Below are 15,210 nucleotides of genomic sequence, written 5' to 3'. Positions count from 1 at the left end.
AAAAGTCTGTAATCCAAACATTATCCCTTCTTAAACATGAGCACAGAAGCTAAGGATGTTTTTCCGGGTCCAGGTTAATAAGTGATAAAGCCATGATCTAAGCCCAACCGTTAAAAACCCAAATACAAATGCTTACACCAGGGGTTGAAGAATCTTTTTGGTAAAGGATCAGAAAATAAATATTATAGGCGTTGAGCACTTAGCCCAACTATTTAGTACTGCCATTATAACATAAAGGCAGCCATAAATAATACATAAATTGATGAGTGTGCCTATGTTCCAATAAAAATTTATTTAAAAAAAAAATAGTGTGCTTGATTTGGTGGCTGACCACTGATTTACACCAAGGAAAAGGGACAACTTAGCAGTTCTCAGAAAATGAGGAAGCTAGGATACAAGTCTCATCAAAGGACAGTCCACCAAGAAAATAATTTCGGATGCAAGTTGATGGGCTCTCAAAATTCCTAGAACTTGTGATTGTTATGTCACAGCCTCAAATACATTGGCTGGCTGTTCATGGTAAAGCAGCATGGGAAGAGACTAGTTAAAACTTTAAAATAATCCAAAAATATCACCTTGCCCAATAGTTCCAAATTCATCTTTCTCCTAGCCTTTTACTGGAGCGATTGACTAGGAAATTGAGTAGTATGAATTTGACTTTTTCTTTTATATTCTCTTTACATATTCATTAAGAGGTCGAGCTGACCACAGGCAGAATGAAGGAAAAGATAACAAATAAAGGGGGATGGTCACAGATTTGAAAGGATATGGGATAATATCACTCCTAAGGCTTCTAGACTGGTGGCCTGTCATAACTAACCCCAAATAATCAAAACTTTTATACACCAAATGGAATGCTTGGTGTATTTGTTTTCTATTGGTATCATGACACATTATCACAAACTTAGTCATTTAAACACCAGTTTGTTATTATCTCAGTTCTGTGGGTCAGAATTCCAGGCACAGCATGGCTCAACTGGGTCCTCTGCTGAAAACAAGGTACCAGGTGAATTGGTTTCTAATCTAGAGACTCTGGGGAAAATTCCACTTCCAAGTTTATCCAAGTTGATGACAAAGTTTGATTTCTTGTGATCATAGGACCTAGGTTACCATTTCCTTAATATGTGATCCCCTTTATCTTCAAACCAATAGTGACATGTTGAATTGTAATTGTAAGGTGAATAGAGATTTCATCTTTAGCTGGAAAATGATCTCTGCTTTAAAGGGCCCACTCTAAAAATCCAAGATAATCTGTATTTTAAGTTCATGTGAACTTAATTACATCTGCAAATTCCCTTCTGCCCTGTAATGTAACATATTCACCTGAATTCCTTCCTTCTAATGAAAGTTTTATAAATTATATAGGGATTAAATAAAGAGACAAATATCATGTTTAATAGAATTTACATACTGATAGAGGAAATAAATAAACTAATAAATAATAGTGATATGCATGAGAATAAACTCAGGATCAGGGAAGTACAGGAGTGAGAGGAAATCCTCACACCTTATTCTTAGGGCCAAGCTACAATATCTAAAACAGATGTTACCTAATCTAAGAAAAAAAGAATAAGTTGGAGTTAGCTCTCCTGGTGTTTGTCACCATATTTCATTGTTTTTAAATTTTATTTTCCAATATTCATCTCAGTTGAGGAAGAATCAAAGAAATGGAAATTCAAACAGTGGTCATTGAATTCATCTTCCTAGGACTTCTCAATCATCTAGAATTGTAAGATCTATTCTTATAAAATATCTGTTCTTCTTGGATATTTATCTGACAATTTTCTGAGAAATGTAGTCAGAGTCAATTATGCCCTTCACATTTCAGTGTATCATTAACTCAGAAACTTGAGTTTCTCAGACATTAGCTACTTATACACCTAGACCAGGTCATGCTGGTAAACTTCTCAGAAAAGATTTATCCTAAGAGGGCTATTTCTCCCACACCGTCTTTCTTGTGACCAGTTCTGGCATTGAGAGTACTTCCATAACTTATGATTGCTATGTGGCCATTTGCCACCCTCCTCAGTATCCAGTTCTCATGAATGTGAAGGTCTCTGTTTGTTTAGTGGCAGGGTCCTGGCTGTGTGGGCTGGTGAATTCTGCAACACACACAGTGCTGGCAACCATGCTCACTCTTTGTGGGCCCAACCAGATCAGCCACTTTCTCTGTGACATCCCATTGCTCCTGAAGCTCTCCTGCTCAGACACCTCTGTCAATGAGTCTGTGCTCCATGTGGCCAGTGCCACCATTGGCCTGAGCCCCTGCCTCTTCACTGCAGGGTCCTACACACTCATCATCTCAGTCATCCTCAGGATTCCCTCTGCTCAGGGCAGGAGAAAGGTCTTCTCTACCTGTGCGTTCCACCTCACTGTCGTGGTGGTCTTCTGTGGAACAGCCAACTTCAACTAAGACAGGCCCAGAGAAAGCTACTCCCTGGACATGGATATCCTGGTCTCTGTGCTTTTCTGTGTGGTGACCCCCATGTTGAACCCCATCATTTACAGCCTGAGAAACAAGGATGTCAAGGGTACCCTGTGGAAGCTGGCTGGAAAACAGATTCTCTAGTGAGATCAGCAACTGGATAATGGATTTCACTCTAGCCAATTTCTTCATTGTAGAAATATGTGAACATTCAGCAGCAATTATAACAGTGATCTCTCTAAATAGCATCTCTTGACAACTGTAGTGCCCCCTGTCACCAAGACAAACACTTACACCTGTGATTAGCTTCTCACACATTGCCATCTCATGTGCATTGGATTCTCTCCAACAAACTGATATTTTAGAATGTTTTCATTATCCCCCAAAAGAAGGCCCCTACCCATTAGCAGTTACTTATTTTTCCTGAAAATCTCAACTCTAGGCAACTATTAGTCTATGACTCTATGGATTTGCTGATTCTGAGCACTCAACATAAATGGAAATGTAAAATATGTGACCTTTTCTGTCTAGCTCCTTTCCCTTAGCATGTTCTCAAGCTTCACCCATTCTGTAGCATGTACCAGTACTTGATTCTTTTTTATATCAAAAAACATTCCATTGATGGGTTTATCACATTTTGTCTTTTTTATCAGTTAATAGACATTGTATTATTCCCATTTTTGTCTATTATGAATAATGCTTAAGAATATTTTTGCACAAGTTTTTGGTGGAATTCACATTTTCATTTCTCTTGGGTATGTATATAGGAATAGAATTGCTAGATTATATGGTAACTCCACTTAATCTTTTGAAGAACTACCAGACTGCTTCCAAATCGCTGTACAATTTTACATTACTATCAGCAGTGAATAAGGTTTCCAATTTTTCACATCCTCATCAATTATTATTTGTCTTTTTTATTATAACCATCCTCATGGAAGTGGTAAAGATTATTTTGATTTGCATTTCCATAATGGTCAAATTTGTACTTCTTCACATATGGAAAAATCATGTTAAAGGAACTTTGAACTTTAGAAACTTAACACTGTTTAATGTTTTAATCAAATTTTTGGTGTAATAAAATACTGCAATATTTTCAAACTCATACCTTCTCCCCATCCATGCCCTTCTGAGCTGTCTCATGTCTCTCTGCCTTTTTCTCTTTGAAGTTCACAGTAGCAGTGTCATCACCAAATCATGAGCAATGACAGGACCAAAACTCAGGGGCAAACTGGAATAAACCATGATGGTGGGAAAGAAAGGAAACACTAAAGCAGATATGCTGTTAGTACTATGGTACATATACATGTCCAACTGGCAGGGCATGTAGCATAGTCTAGGTTTATGCCCTTGGTCATACTCTGTGGACAAAGGAGGAAATTCTCTTATGCATTGAAGAATCCAACCAAATAAGCCCATATCCTTGCATATCCCTTTGCTCCCTACTAGGGAAGAAGAAAGGCAGTCTTTCAGATTTTAGTTTCCACAATTTTGAACAATAAGTCTAGTGCTAAAATTCATCCACAAATATCCCAAAAGAGATAGGAAGCTGATCTCTTTGCATGCTGGGAAAAGATGATTGCCAGGACCTTAATGAATCCAAAAGAGAATTAATTGCAGTTCATTTTACAGTTTCTATTCAGACTTCTGCCTTTACATTATGTTTGCACACTGAGAGTCCCAGAACAGCTGCTGAGAGAGAAATTAGATGGATATTCCCAAAAGTTCAGTCCATAGGCCTTTATAAACGGCCATCCTAGAAAAGTGAATTGTGGAGAAAACAAAGGGGATTTTTAACTCCTGTTCGATTATATTCTAGGATGTTCCTGCAATGGCAGGTCTCCATCATGATGCATGGAGGTCAACAGCCAGTTTTACCAAAGTCCAATTTTTTCACTATTGTGTAGGCAGCAAGACCTACCACCAAAGCTGGAAACATGGGTTTTCAGCAAGAGTCAGTGGTAAGTAATTTATTCACTTACCATCACAAATAAGACAAAAATCTTCCCAGCTAAGGATTTCTACCTCTTAAAAACAATTATAAAACATAGTACATACTTTTGTTATCATTTTCATGACATTTATGTAACTACATAGTCTTAATATCATTTTTATGTTAAAAATATGCTAAAATAGTAATAATAAAACCAGAGTTGAAATGACGTTAGAGGTTGTCTACTTGAAATTCTGAGGAGTGCCTGAATTCCTTAAGTGAGCAAATATGAGTAGAAAATATGTTCATGGTAAAATATACAAAACAGTATTCTTACTCTAATTTTGACAAGCAGAACAGTAGCAATAACTTTTCAAGGAGAAAACAAGGTCACATCTCTCCTTTGATTCATTATGGTATAACAGTGGGCCACAAAAAAATTAATCAACATGAAAATTAAACTTTTGGGAATATTCATTTGTTTGAATAAAATACTAAATTTGCATAACACTTAGATTTGGAAACTTTTTTGTTCACTCAGTTCTCATCTTTATGTTGCAACACAATGATACTTAGGAGGTGTGTTGCAATCAGTTTATTTACTAAAATGAATCTGGGAAGTTTGTGAATTATTTACTTCTCTCAATCACTTTTTAAAAAGTAGACCCAAGATTATTCCTAAATAATTTTATTCTCAATCATTTGTCTCCTGGGATGATTTATCAATTCAGAAAGAAAGAAGCAGAGCCACTGCTGTCAGTTGGAAAATTAGCCAACACTGCCATGTGTCTCCACTGAAAACATTGCTTAAGACAGGAGAAGCCTAAGTTCCCACAGGCGAAGGGTCCAGGGTGCCATATTTATGTACCCATAAGCTGTTATTTTTCTTATGTTTTTAAGATATTTGGATCAGAATCACTGAAGAGAAATATCCTCTGGAGTTTAACTGAGATGCCCCTTCCTCTCTCCCTGTGGGTCTCATTACTTTCTATTTATTATAAAATACTTGCTTATATAGCTTAAATTTGGTTAGTGAAAAAACAAGTTGCAAGTCTAAAAAAGACAACGCAAAAATAGATAGCAGCCCATGAAACCTAAAAGTGAAAGGATCTCATTTCTCATTTCATTTCAAAGTGAATTTAACAATTTGGTCAAGTGAATTACCAAGCACTACTTGGAATGAAACAATTAAGTAGAGTTTTGAGAAGTACCTGATCCTTCATACATTATATTACTTAGTGGTTAAAACTGAGGCTCTCAGATTCCCAGTGTAAACTCTTAAAGTTTTAGTTTTCTCACTGGAAAAAACAGGATTAATAACAGTACTTACACTTTCAAGTTGCATTGAGAATTAATGACGTAATTCACAAAGAGCACCTGACATATAGGATGTGTTCAGTAAGTACTAAGCGGGAGGAATAGTGATAGTGCTAGCAATATGTATAGGAAGAAAGGGAAATAGCCCTTCTTTCAGATGGCCTTGACTGGGTAATCACAAATTTGGTAGGAAGGTTTCCAAAGTTGAACAGGTAGAAGGTCATTTTTACCATCATTACCCTAGACTATTTGAGATAGAAGGGATTTCCATCCATCTCACCAGATAGAAATACTCTGAATTTATATACATATTGAAGTTTGAGAATAATCAACTATTTGATGACTTCTGAATGTTTTCAGCTTATTACATGCATACCTACCCATATTATGTGGAGGTATGCGTGTAGGAACCTGGTGCAAAGTGAAAATAGTTTATATTCCATACAAATGAATTAATTTTGCCACAAACACCTAAAATCTTTTGGACTTTCTTTTAGAAAAATTCTCCTGAACGTTGTTATTAATTGGTGTGTGTGTGTGTGTGTGTGTGTGTGTGTGTGTGTGTGTTTGTGTGTGTGCGCGCGTTAAATAGGCAATTTACTAGGCAACATGAAAATTAAATTTTTAATTTTAAATTATTGCTTCATATTACATAAAATATGAATAGATGTTCTATTTTCCTTATGTGCTTGAAGAGTTTTCACACTCAGACCTTGGTTTATTTTATGCGTATTTTGTTTCCTTTGAGGATGGAACCTCCTATGTTAGTTAACAGAACATTTCATAGTATTAGCTATTATTATCTAATGTGTTTCTCTGCTCATTACTTAGTTTGGAAGATCCTGGTAGAATTCAGATATGTAAAAATAAGTGTTTTTTTTTTTCATTCATTGAGTTTTGTTTTGTGCTTTTGATGAGATGGGTTATAATGAACTTATTTTAATATTTTAAAAACACACTTTTTTTAAACTAAACTCAACATGACTTCTTCAAAGTATTTATTTTAGTGTATAGACTCAACCTAAGCAAAACATTCTCAGTCTACTTTTCCAGTGAAATCTATCCTTACCTAACAGGGAGAGAAAGGTCATTACCATAAAGCAGAGGTTTTGAGATTGAGCTTGCCTATTGATATGCATTAGCATGTAAATTCCAAGAGAAAAGTGTTCAGAGTGTCACATAAACCATAGTGTATAAGTGGAGCTTGTTCATAATGGATTTTGATAAATGATGGTGATAATTCATTGTTGACCTAGACAAACAGTGGGAGCATGAGGAATATGGAAAGTGAAATGGACATCACTCCTTACTCTATCTCTGGCCCCCCCAAATTTAGACTAGCTAGTTAAACCAAGAAAATTTATTATTATGGTTCTTAGTCTCCTGCATATATATATATATATATATATATATATACATGTGTGTATATATATATATATATGTATGTCTACATATATATGACTTGAAATCATCTCTGAGAAATATTGATAGGGTATGAAATATATATGTAAGTAACATTAAATATAACTACTTTTAAATGTATTTATAGTACACTTAATATATATTATATATTATATATAAATTTAATTACAATTACATGTGATTTAATTACTTATAATTATATTTATAATAAATATAATTGCATATAATTATATATAATATATAAATATCATTATAATTACATATGTTTATATAATTATACATAAATATAATTACATTTAAATATAATTATAGTATACCTTATGGATGTAAATATATGTGTAAGTTATATTGTATATAATAGAGCATGTTACATAATATATTACATGTATTTATATAATATATTTCATAATATATTTCTCAGGGATGACTTCAAGTCATATTTAAAATAAGCAATATGTGTGACTTCAGAAAGTGTAATTTGTTAAATCCCTAAACATTAAAAATTCCTTCTGCAATTTAGTTGAACAAAGATCGTATATCGCTTTCTGTTTATGGGTCAATGTTTCATGGGAGGTCTCATTTCTTCCTATGAATGAACCTAGACATCTACCTATAAAAGTATTGTAGCACTCACCTTTTCAATATCATGAGTTAGAAAATGTATGGCACTGATTTTTAACGAATTTAAATCCATCTATGCAGATGATGGAGAAAACAAAAAACAGTACACACATATTTCATATTGAATAAAGATTTTGTAGGAGGTACACAGATTTCCAGCCCAACCCAACTGGAATGCAATGTTTCCTAACTGTGAAGCAGGGCCCACAGCTCATGTACAGGGAGTATTGAGTATTGGTAAACCTCCTTCTTGGAAGCCTTCTACACGGTACTCCCTATAAACTTTGGTGGTGATGACAACAATCCCATCCTGGCCTTCTTTCCTCACTCTACTCTCTGGTGGATTCGTGAACATCCATGACTTCAACAGTCACCTTTAATACAATGACTCCCAAGCATGTATCTAAACAGGTCTACCTATCTCCTGAGGAAAATCCTGTTTCCTACTGCCTACTGGGAATTTCCACATGGATATCCCAAAGGTACCTAACACTCAATATCAAATCTCCACCATCTCCTCCCCCAAACTTGTTACATCTCATGCCCTTCCTCTTTGAGTAAATGATCCTACCAGCCATTCAGCCTACCCAAACAGATTTGGTGCCCTCATCATGTCGTCATCACTGTGGACTTTAAAGTGATCTACCGGTGGCTCCTTCTCAGAGCTTTTCTCCAAGCTCTGAAATATTACATCTTCAGTAACAAATCATTTCATTTTAATCTTGTTTTAGCACTCAAATTACTCTCTTAGACTATATGAGGATATTTTAACCAAAGGCACATAAACTATAAGGGATTATTATGGTTTGGATATAAGGAACACCCCTCAAAGGCTCATGGGTCAGCCAAAGTAGAAATGTTCATAGGTGAAATTAGATTATGAGAATAATAACCTAATCAGCGAATTAATCCATTTGATGGACTAATTATTTGAAAGGACTACTGTACTGAGTGGTAACTGTGGGCAGGCGGAGTGTGGCCAGAAGTTGGTCACTGGGAGCATGCCCTTGGGAATTACATCTTGTCCCCCTGTGTACACTCTCCTCCCATCCTGTCCTCTGCCCCCTTGCCCCCACCCCTTTCAGCTTTCTGGCTGCCATGAACTGAGAACTTTTCCTTCACTTGTTCCCTTTCACCATTGGTTCCACCTCATCTCAGGCCCACAGCGATGGAGTCAGTTGACCATAGACTGAACCTCTGAACCATGAGACCAAAGTACATTTTTGCTTCCCTCCAAATTGTTCTTGTCAGGTAGCAGTGTTCTTGGTAACAGTGACAAAAGTTGACTAGACAGGGACTTTGGGAATAGGTTTTACAACTATATGACTCTTTTGGAATTACATGGAAAGTTCTGTGCATGAATACACAAGCATTTCCTAAATATACAGATTTTGTCATTTTCAAAGCTAAAGATATTTTTTTAAACTCAAGCCGTTTCCTTACAGATGTCCCTGCTTCCAGTCTGCCCTCACCTAGAATGCTGTCTACTAGTAATTATTGATATTCTTCAGTCATCCCTGCCCATTATGATACCAAAGCCTTGCTTCTAGGCAGCCAGACATCCAGACTTCTGCCCCTGAGGAGAGAAGGAATATTTTCTGAGGACCTTGTTAAAAGACCACTTACTTGTTTTGCTTCCTTGTTTTTTAAGGACCACACTCAGAGAACACGTTTCAGGCAGCTTTCTCATCCTACTCCTGTTCACAAAAGGTAAGTGATTCACTGCCACCTCCTCTGGGGTAGCTAATGAGATTTTTCTTGAAGTGAAAATCACCAGGCTCTTTAGAATAAGTCATGAAGTTTGGAAGGAACCAGCCAGGATTGACCTCCCAGCTCTGTGCAATTAATAGGAATCTCCAGGGACTAGGGACATAGCTGTAGGTGATGAGGCTGCCAGCAAAACTCAGAACTCTACAGTGTCCCTTCCTCTAATAACTTACAGAAAAGTTTACTAGTGTTCCAGAGACCTCCAAGTCTTTTCTTCTATAAGCATGAGGACAACATAGGTCTTTTGATTTTATTGTCCTTGTCTGAATAGATTCATGCTATATATAGTTTTTTTGTTTTTTGTTTTTTTTTTTTTTAGATTTATGCTACCAATATTGCCTGGGACGCCAACCTGCTATCTTCTTGCTTATGGGACAGTGTTCTCACATATTTCTCCCTCCAAATCCTCCACAATAAACACATGCAGAACACACACACACACACACACACACACACACACACACACACACACACTCATTGTGGGCATGGTTTTTTACCTGTGGTTCAGGGCCCCTGGGAGCACCAAGCAGGTTGACTTCTCCAAATTTATCATGAGAAGAGAATGTATTATGTTTGCATATGCAGGAAGAGGCAAGACTGTAGACAAGGAAACAATTTAAAGGCAGTTATAATAATTCAGGAGAAAAAAGGTGGTAAGGTACTGAACTATAATTGTGATAGGGAGAAAGTAGAAAGATGAACAAAAGAGAAAAAATATTTAGAAGGTCCTAGTAATTGGTTGCACTTGAGTCTGAGCTACCTGAAATGAAAATTATGAAAAGTATCTCCTGTTTTTATCCCTTTCCTTGTTTTATTTGAAAAAGTAAATTATATTTTACATTAAGTAAAATGGAAAAATCTTAAGTGTGCAAGTTAATGATTTTTGCATATATATGCACCCATGTAATCACTACTCAAATCAATAAATAAAACATTTCCACCTCAGGAAATTCCTTCATGTGCCTTTTCAATCAGTGTCATCCAGAGAATAACTGTTATTCTCACTTTGCAACCAGAGATTAATTTTGAGTAATATTGAACTTTAAAAAATATCTTTAATTTTTTAAATAATATAACTACATATTTATAGAATACAACATAATATTTCAATGCATACATACAATGTGTCATGATCAGATGAGAGTCATTGGCATATCTAGTACCTCAACATTGATCATTTCTCTGTGTTGGGAATGCTCAAAATCCTCTCTACTAGCTATTTCAAAATATTCATGTACAATTAGTTAGAACAAATAAAATTTTAAAAACTTTAAAAATTTTTTTAAATGTTCAGTTGTTGTCAACCATAGCTATCCTATTGTGCTCTAGATACTAGAAGCCATTTATCCTATTATCCAAATATAGCCCTGTGCCCATATTTTCTCCCCTACATCCTTCTCAGGCTCTGGTAACCACCACTCTACTCTCTATTTCTTATGCATATATATAACATAATATTTATCATCTTAACTCTTCATGTGTACAATTCTGTGGCATTAAGTACATTCATAATGTTGTATAATCATCTCTCCTCTATATATATCTCCAATTTTTTATCATCCCCAATCTGTACTCTGTATTCCAATCCTTGCCTCCTTTCAGTCCTCAGTAACCTCTATTGTACTTCCTTTCTCTATGAATTCATCTGTTCTAGGTAATTCATGTAAGTAGAATCATATATTTGCCACTCTGTGTTGGTTTATTTCACTTAGCATAATGTTTTCAAGGTCCATCCATGTAGTAGTGGATATCAAAATTTCATTCCTTTTTGTAACTGAATAACATCTCATTGTATAATACACCATATTCTATATCTGATGATGGACACAGGTTGTTTTCACCTTCAGTCTATTATTTCTGTGCTCTCTATTCTACTCTATTGATCTATATTACTGTCTTTATGCCAGTACCATATATTTTAATTACTGTAGCCTTGTAGTAAGTTTCAAAGTCAGGAATTGTGAGTATTCCAAATTTCTTCTTTTTCAAGATTATTGGACTATTTGCAGACCCATGAAATTCCATATGGGACTTCAAGAAAACCTTTTCCATTTTTTCGGGCAGGGGAAGCTGGTATATGATGGAGATTGTGTTGAATCTGTAAATCACTGGGGTAGTACTGACATCTTCAAAATCTTATGTCTTCTGATTGATGAGAACAGGAAATCTTTCCATATAGGTCTTCTTTCATTTCTTCCAACAACATTTTGAAGTTTTCATACATAAGTCTTTCACCTCCTTCACAAGATTAATTCTAAATACTTCATTTGTTTAAATGTATTGAAAATGAGATTTTTTTACAGTGCTTCAAATTGAACATAGGGCTTCACATATGCTAGACAAGCCTTGTGTCACTGAGCTACAGCTTTAACCCTAGAATTGATTTTTTACTTTCTTTATTGGATATTAATTGCAACTATGTAGAAACACAACTGATTGTTCCTATGTACAACTTTGCTAAACTTGTTTATTAGCTCTTGTAACTTTCACCTGGATTATTTAATATTTTTCCATATATGTGATCATGCCATCTTAAAATTTGTTATTAGAGCATTATATATAGAAATTGGGTTGATTTTGAAAAAATCATACATGCAAAGAATTTGATTTACTCCATTTCAGTCCCCATTCTTTCCCCTTCCCCTCTCACTTCCCTCCCTCTTCCTCTCCCTATTCTCCTTTCTCTATTGATCTTTCTTTTGGTCATTTACTTGTTTATTTTTGATTGGTGCTTCCTACATATATATAAAGGTGAAATTTCCTATGATATATTTATATATGCATATAACATGATTTGGATAAATACATTTCACATTTCTTACCTTTCCCAAGTCTTTTCCCTCCTTCTCAATCTCCTCCTTCTATTCCACTGATCTTCCCTATGTATTTATGATATCCAACCCAACACCCCCTCACCTTCTTTCCCTTATTTTGCTCTAACTTCCATATGTGAGAGAAAAAATCTGATCATGTCATCATTGAATAGAAATAGTTTAACTTCTTCCTTCCAAATAAATAGAGATCAAGATTTATATAAAATGAAAAAAAAAAAAAAAACTCTACACTGGCAAACACTGAAAGGTAGCACTGACTGATCCTGCAGATGAATGACTCTTCTCTGTAAATTATTTTTCTTAATTTTTTGTAATAAAAATTTATTTCTTAAAAAATCACATGCTGGGTTGGGATTATAGCTCAGTGGTAAAGCACTTGCCTAGCATGTCTAAGGCACTGGGTTTGTTTCTCAGCACTGCATGTAAATATGTAAAATAAAGGTCCATTGACAACTAAAAATATATTTTAAAAAATCACTTGCTTACAGGAGGGAGATATTACTGAGACAAGGAGAAATGATTTCAATCCAAAATAAGGTTTAATGGCTTTTTGTTGGCTTCTAGCAAATCTTCATTTATTCTCACCCACCATCATTCCTGCAAATATGTGCAGGACCTTGGTACTGAACTGGCTAGGCCTATTAATGATCTCCCTAAGATCAGCCTCACCGGTTACCAGTATCCAGACTGCTTTTCATTCAATATTATTTGCTATGTTACTGCAGATTAACAAGCCCATTTGGGGTGTTCTCAGTGCATTATTATTGTGGTTTCTTTTTCTCTGTTTTGTAGCTATGACACCATTTGAAATGAACAATCAAACATTTGTCAACGAATTCATCTTCTTGGGATTTTCCAACCACTCCAACCTACAGGGCTTGTTCTTTCTCGTCTTTCTGGTTATTTACCTGACAACTCTCCTGGGGAACATACTCATAATAATAGCCACCAGAGTCAGTCCTGCTCTCCATACTCCAATGTACTTTTTCCTCAGCAATTTGAGCTTCTTGGACATCTGCTACACATCCACCACCATCCCTGTATTGTTGGTGAACTTCTTCCGGGAGAAGAAGACCATTTCCTATGACGGTTGCCTTTCCCAAATCTTCTTCTTTGTAACAAGTGCTGGCACAGAAGGTGTTCTGTTGGCTGCCATGGCTTATGACCGCTATGTGGCCATTTGCCGTCCTCTTCAATACCCAGTTCTCATGAGTATGAAGGTCTCTGTTTGTTTAGTGGCAGGGTCCTGGCTGTGTGGGCTGGTGAATTCTGCAACACACACAGTGCTGGCAACCATGCTCACTCTTTGTGGGCCCAACCAGATCAGCCACTTTCTCTGTGACATCCCATTGCTCCTGAAGCTCTCCTGCTCAGACACCTCTGTCAATGAGTCTGTGCTCCATGTGGCCAGTGCCACCATTGGCCTGAGCCCCTGCCTCTTCACTGCAGGGTCCTACACACTCATCATCTCAGCCATCCTCAGGATTCCCTCTGCTCAGGGCAAGAGAAAGGCCTTCTCTACCTGTGCATCCCACCTCACTGTCGTGGTGGTCTTCTTTGGAACAGCCAACTTCAACTATGATAGGCCCAGAGAAGGCTATTCCCTGGACATGGACATCCTGGTCTCTGTGCTTTTCTGTGTGGTGACCCCCATGTTGAACCCCATCATTTACAGCCTGAGAAACAAGGATGTCAAGGGTGCCCTGTGGAAGCTGACTGGAAAACAGATTCTCTAGTGATATTAGCAACTAGATAATGTATTTCACTCTAGCAAATTTCTTCATTGTAGAAATATGTGAACATTTCAACTGCAATTATAATTGTGCTCTCTCTATATAGTGTCACATGATAACTGTGGTGCCCCATCCCATTAGGCAAGCATTTACACTTGTGCTAAATATTTCACACATTGTGGTGGATTAGCTCTAAGATAGTGGGGATGCTGTTAATATTGTGGCTTCTGATATCTGTCTGTCTGGCAAAGTATGTAACATGAAGGGAAAACTCCCTGTGCAGTGTGAAATCCATCCAAATAAGTACACACCCACACTTACCCCTTCTCTCCCTAATGGGAAGGAGAAGCCATCTTGACGTTTCAGATACCCACAATTTCTTAGCAGAAATTTTATTCTGAACTTCACTCACCAACATCCCAAAAGAGACAGGAAGCTGATCTCCTCATTGCATGCTGGAAAAATATGATTGCCAAAAACTTAATGAATCCAACAGAGAATTAATTGCTCTTCATTTTTGAAGTTTCATTTCAGGCTATTGCCCTTGAGTTGTGTTTGCACACTGAGGAGTCCCAGAACAACTGCCGAGAGAGAGATTAGATGGATACTCTCAAAAGGCTGGTCCACAGGCCTCTATAAATGTCCATCCTAGAAAAATTAATTGTGGAGAGATCAAAGAGGATATTTGACTCCTTCATTAAGCAACAGATATGCTATAAGCAGCTCTTGAAATGACAGGTCCATTTCATGATGCATGGTGATCAACAGCCAGTTTTACCAAAGAGCATTCTTCACAGCCCAGGTCCTAGTATGGAGAGCAGCAAGGCCCACACCAAAGCCAGAAATCCAAGACTCTCTGTGAGAGTTGGTGGTAAGTAGTTTATTTACCATCACAATTTTCGAAAACACTATCCCAGAATCAGGATATATCTACTCCTTAAAAACGTATTATAGAATATCAGTGCACATTTTCATTACAATTTTTTAAAAATATTTTTAGATGTTGATAGACCTTTATTTTATTCATTTATTTATATGTGGTGTTGGGAATCAAATCCAGTGCCCCACACATGCTAGGCAAGCGCTCTACCACTGAGCCACACCCCAGCCCTTCATTACAATTTTGATGGCATTTATGCAATGACATATTTTAACACT

The 15,210-nt window shown here is 36.4% G+C and overlaps 1 protein-coding gene and 1 pseudogene across 1 annotated transcript; both read left to right on the top strand.

The window, feature by feature from the left end:
- Positions 1-437: 437 nt before the first annotated feature.
- Positions 438-2,569, top strand: LOC124989548 (olfactory receptor-like protein COR8; annotated as a pseudogene).
- A 10,544-nt stretch (positions 2,570-13,113) lies between these two features.
- LOC124989459 (olfactory receptor 5V1-like) lies at positions 13,114-14,055 on the top strand. Its single transcript, XM_047559315.1, has one exon. It carries the CDS (start codon positions 13,114-13,116, stop codon positions 14,053-14,055), a length of 942 nt encoding a protein of 313 aa, XP_047415271.1.
- Positions 14,056-15,210: the final 1,155 nt, after the last annotated feature.

Source organism: Sciurus carolinensis, chromosome 1 (genome assembly GCF_902686445.1).
Source record: "Sciurus carolinensis chromosome 1, mSciCar1.2, whole genome shotgun sequence".
Classification (NCBI taxonomy): Eukaryota; Metazoa; Chordata; class Mammalia; order Rodentia; family Sciuridae; genus Sciurus; species Sciurus carolinensis.
Note: the sequence above shows the minus strand (reverse complement) of the source record. Positions and strands in the feature narration are given on the sequence as shown.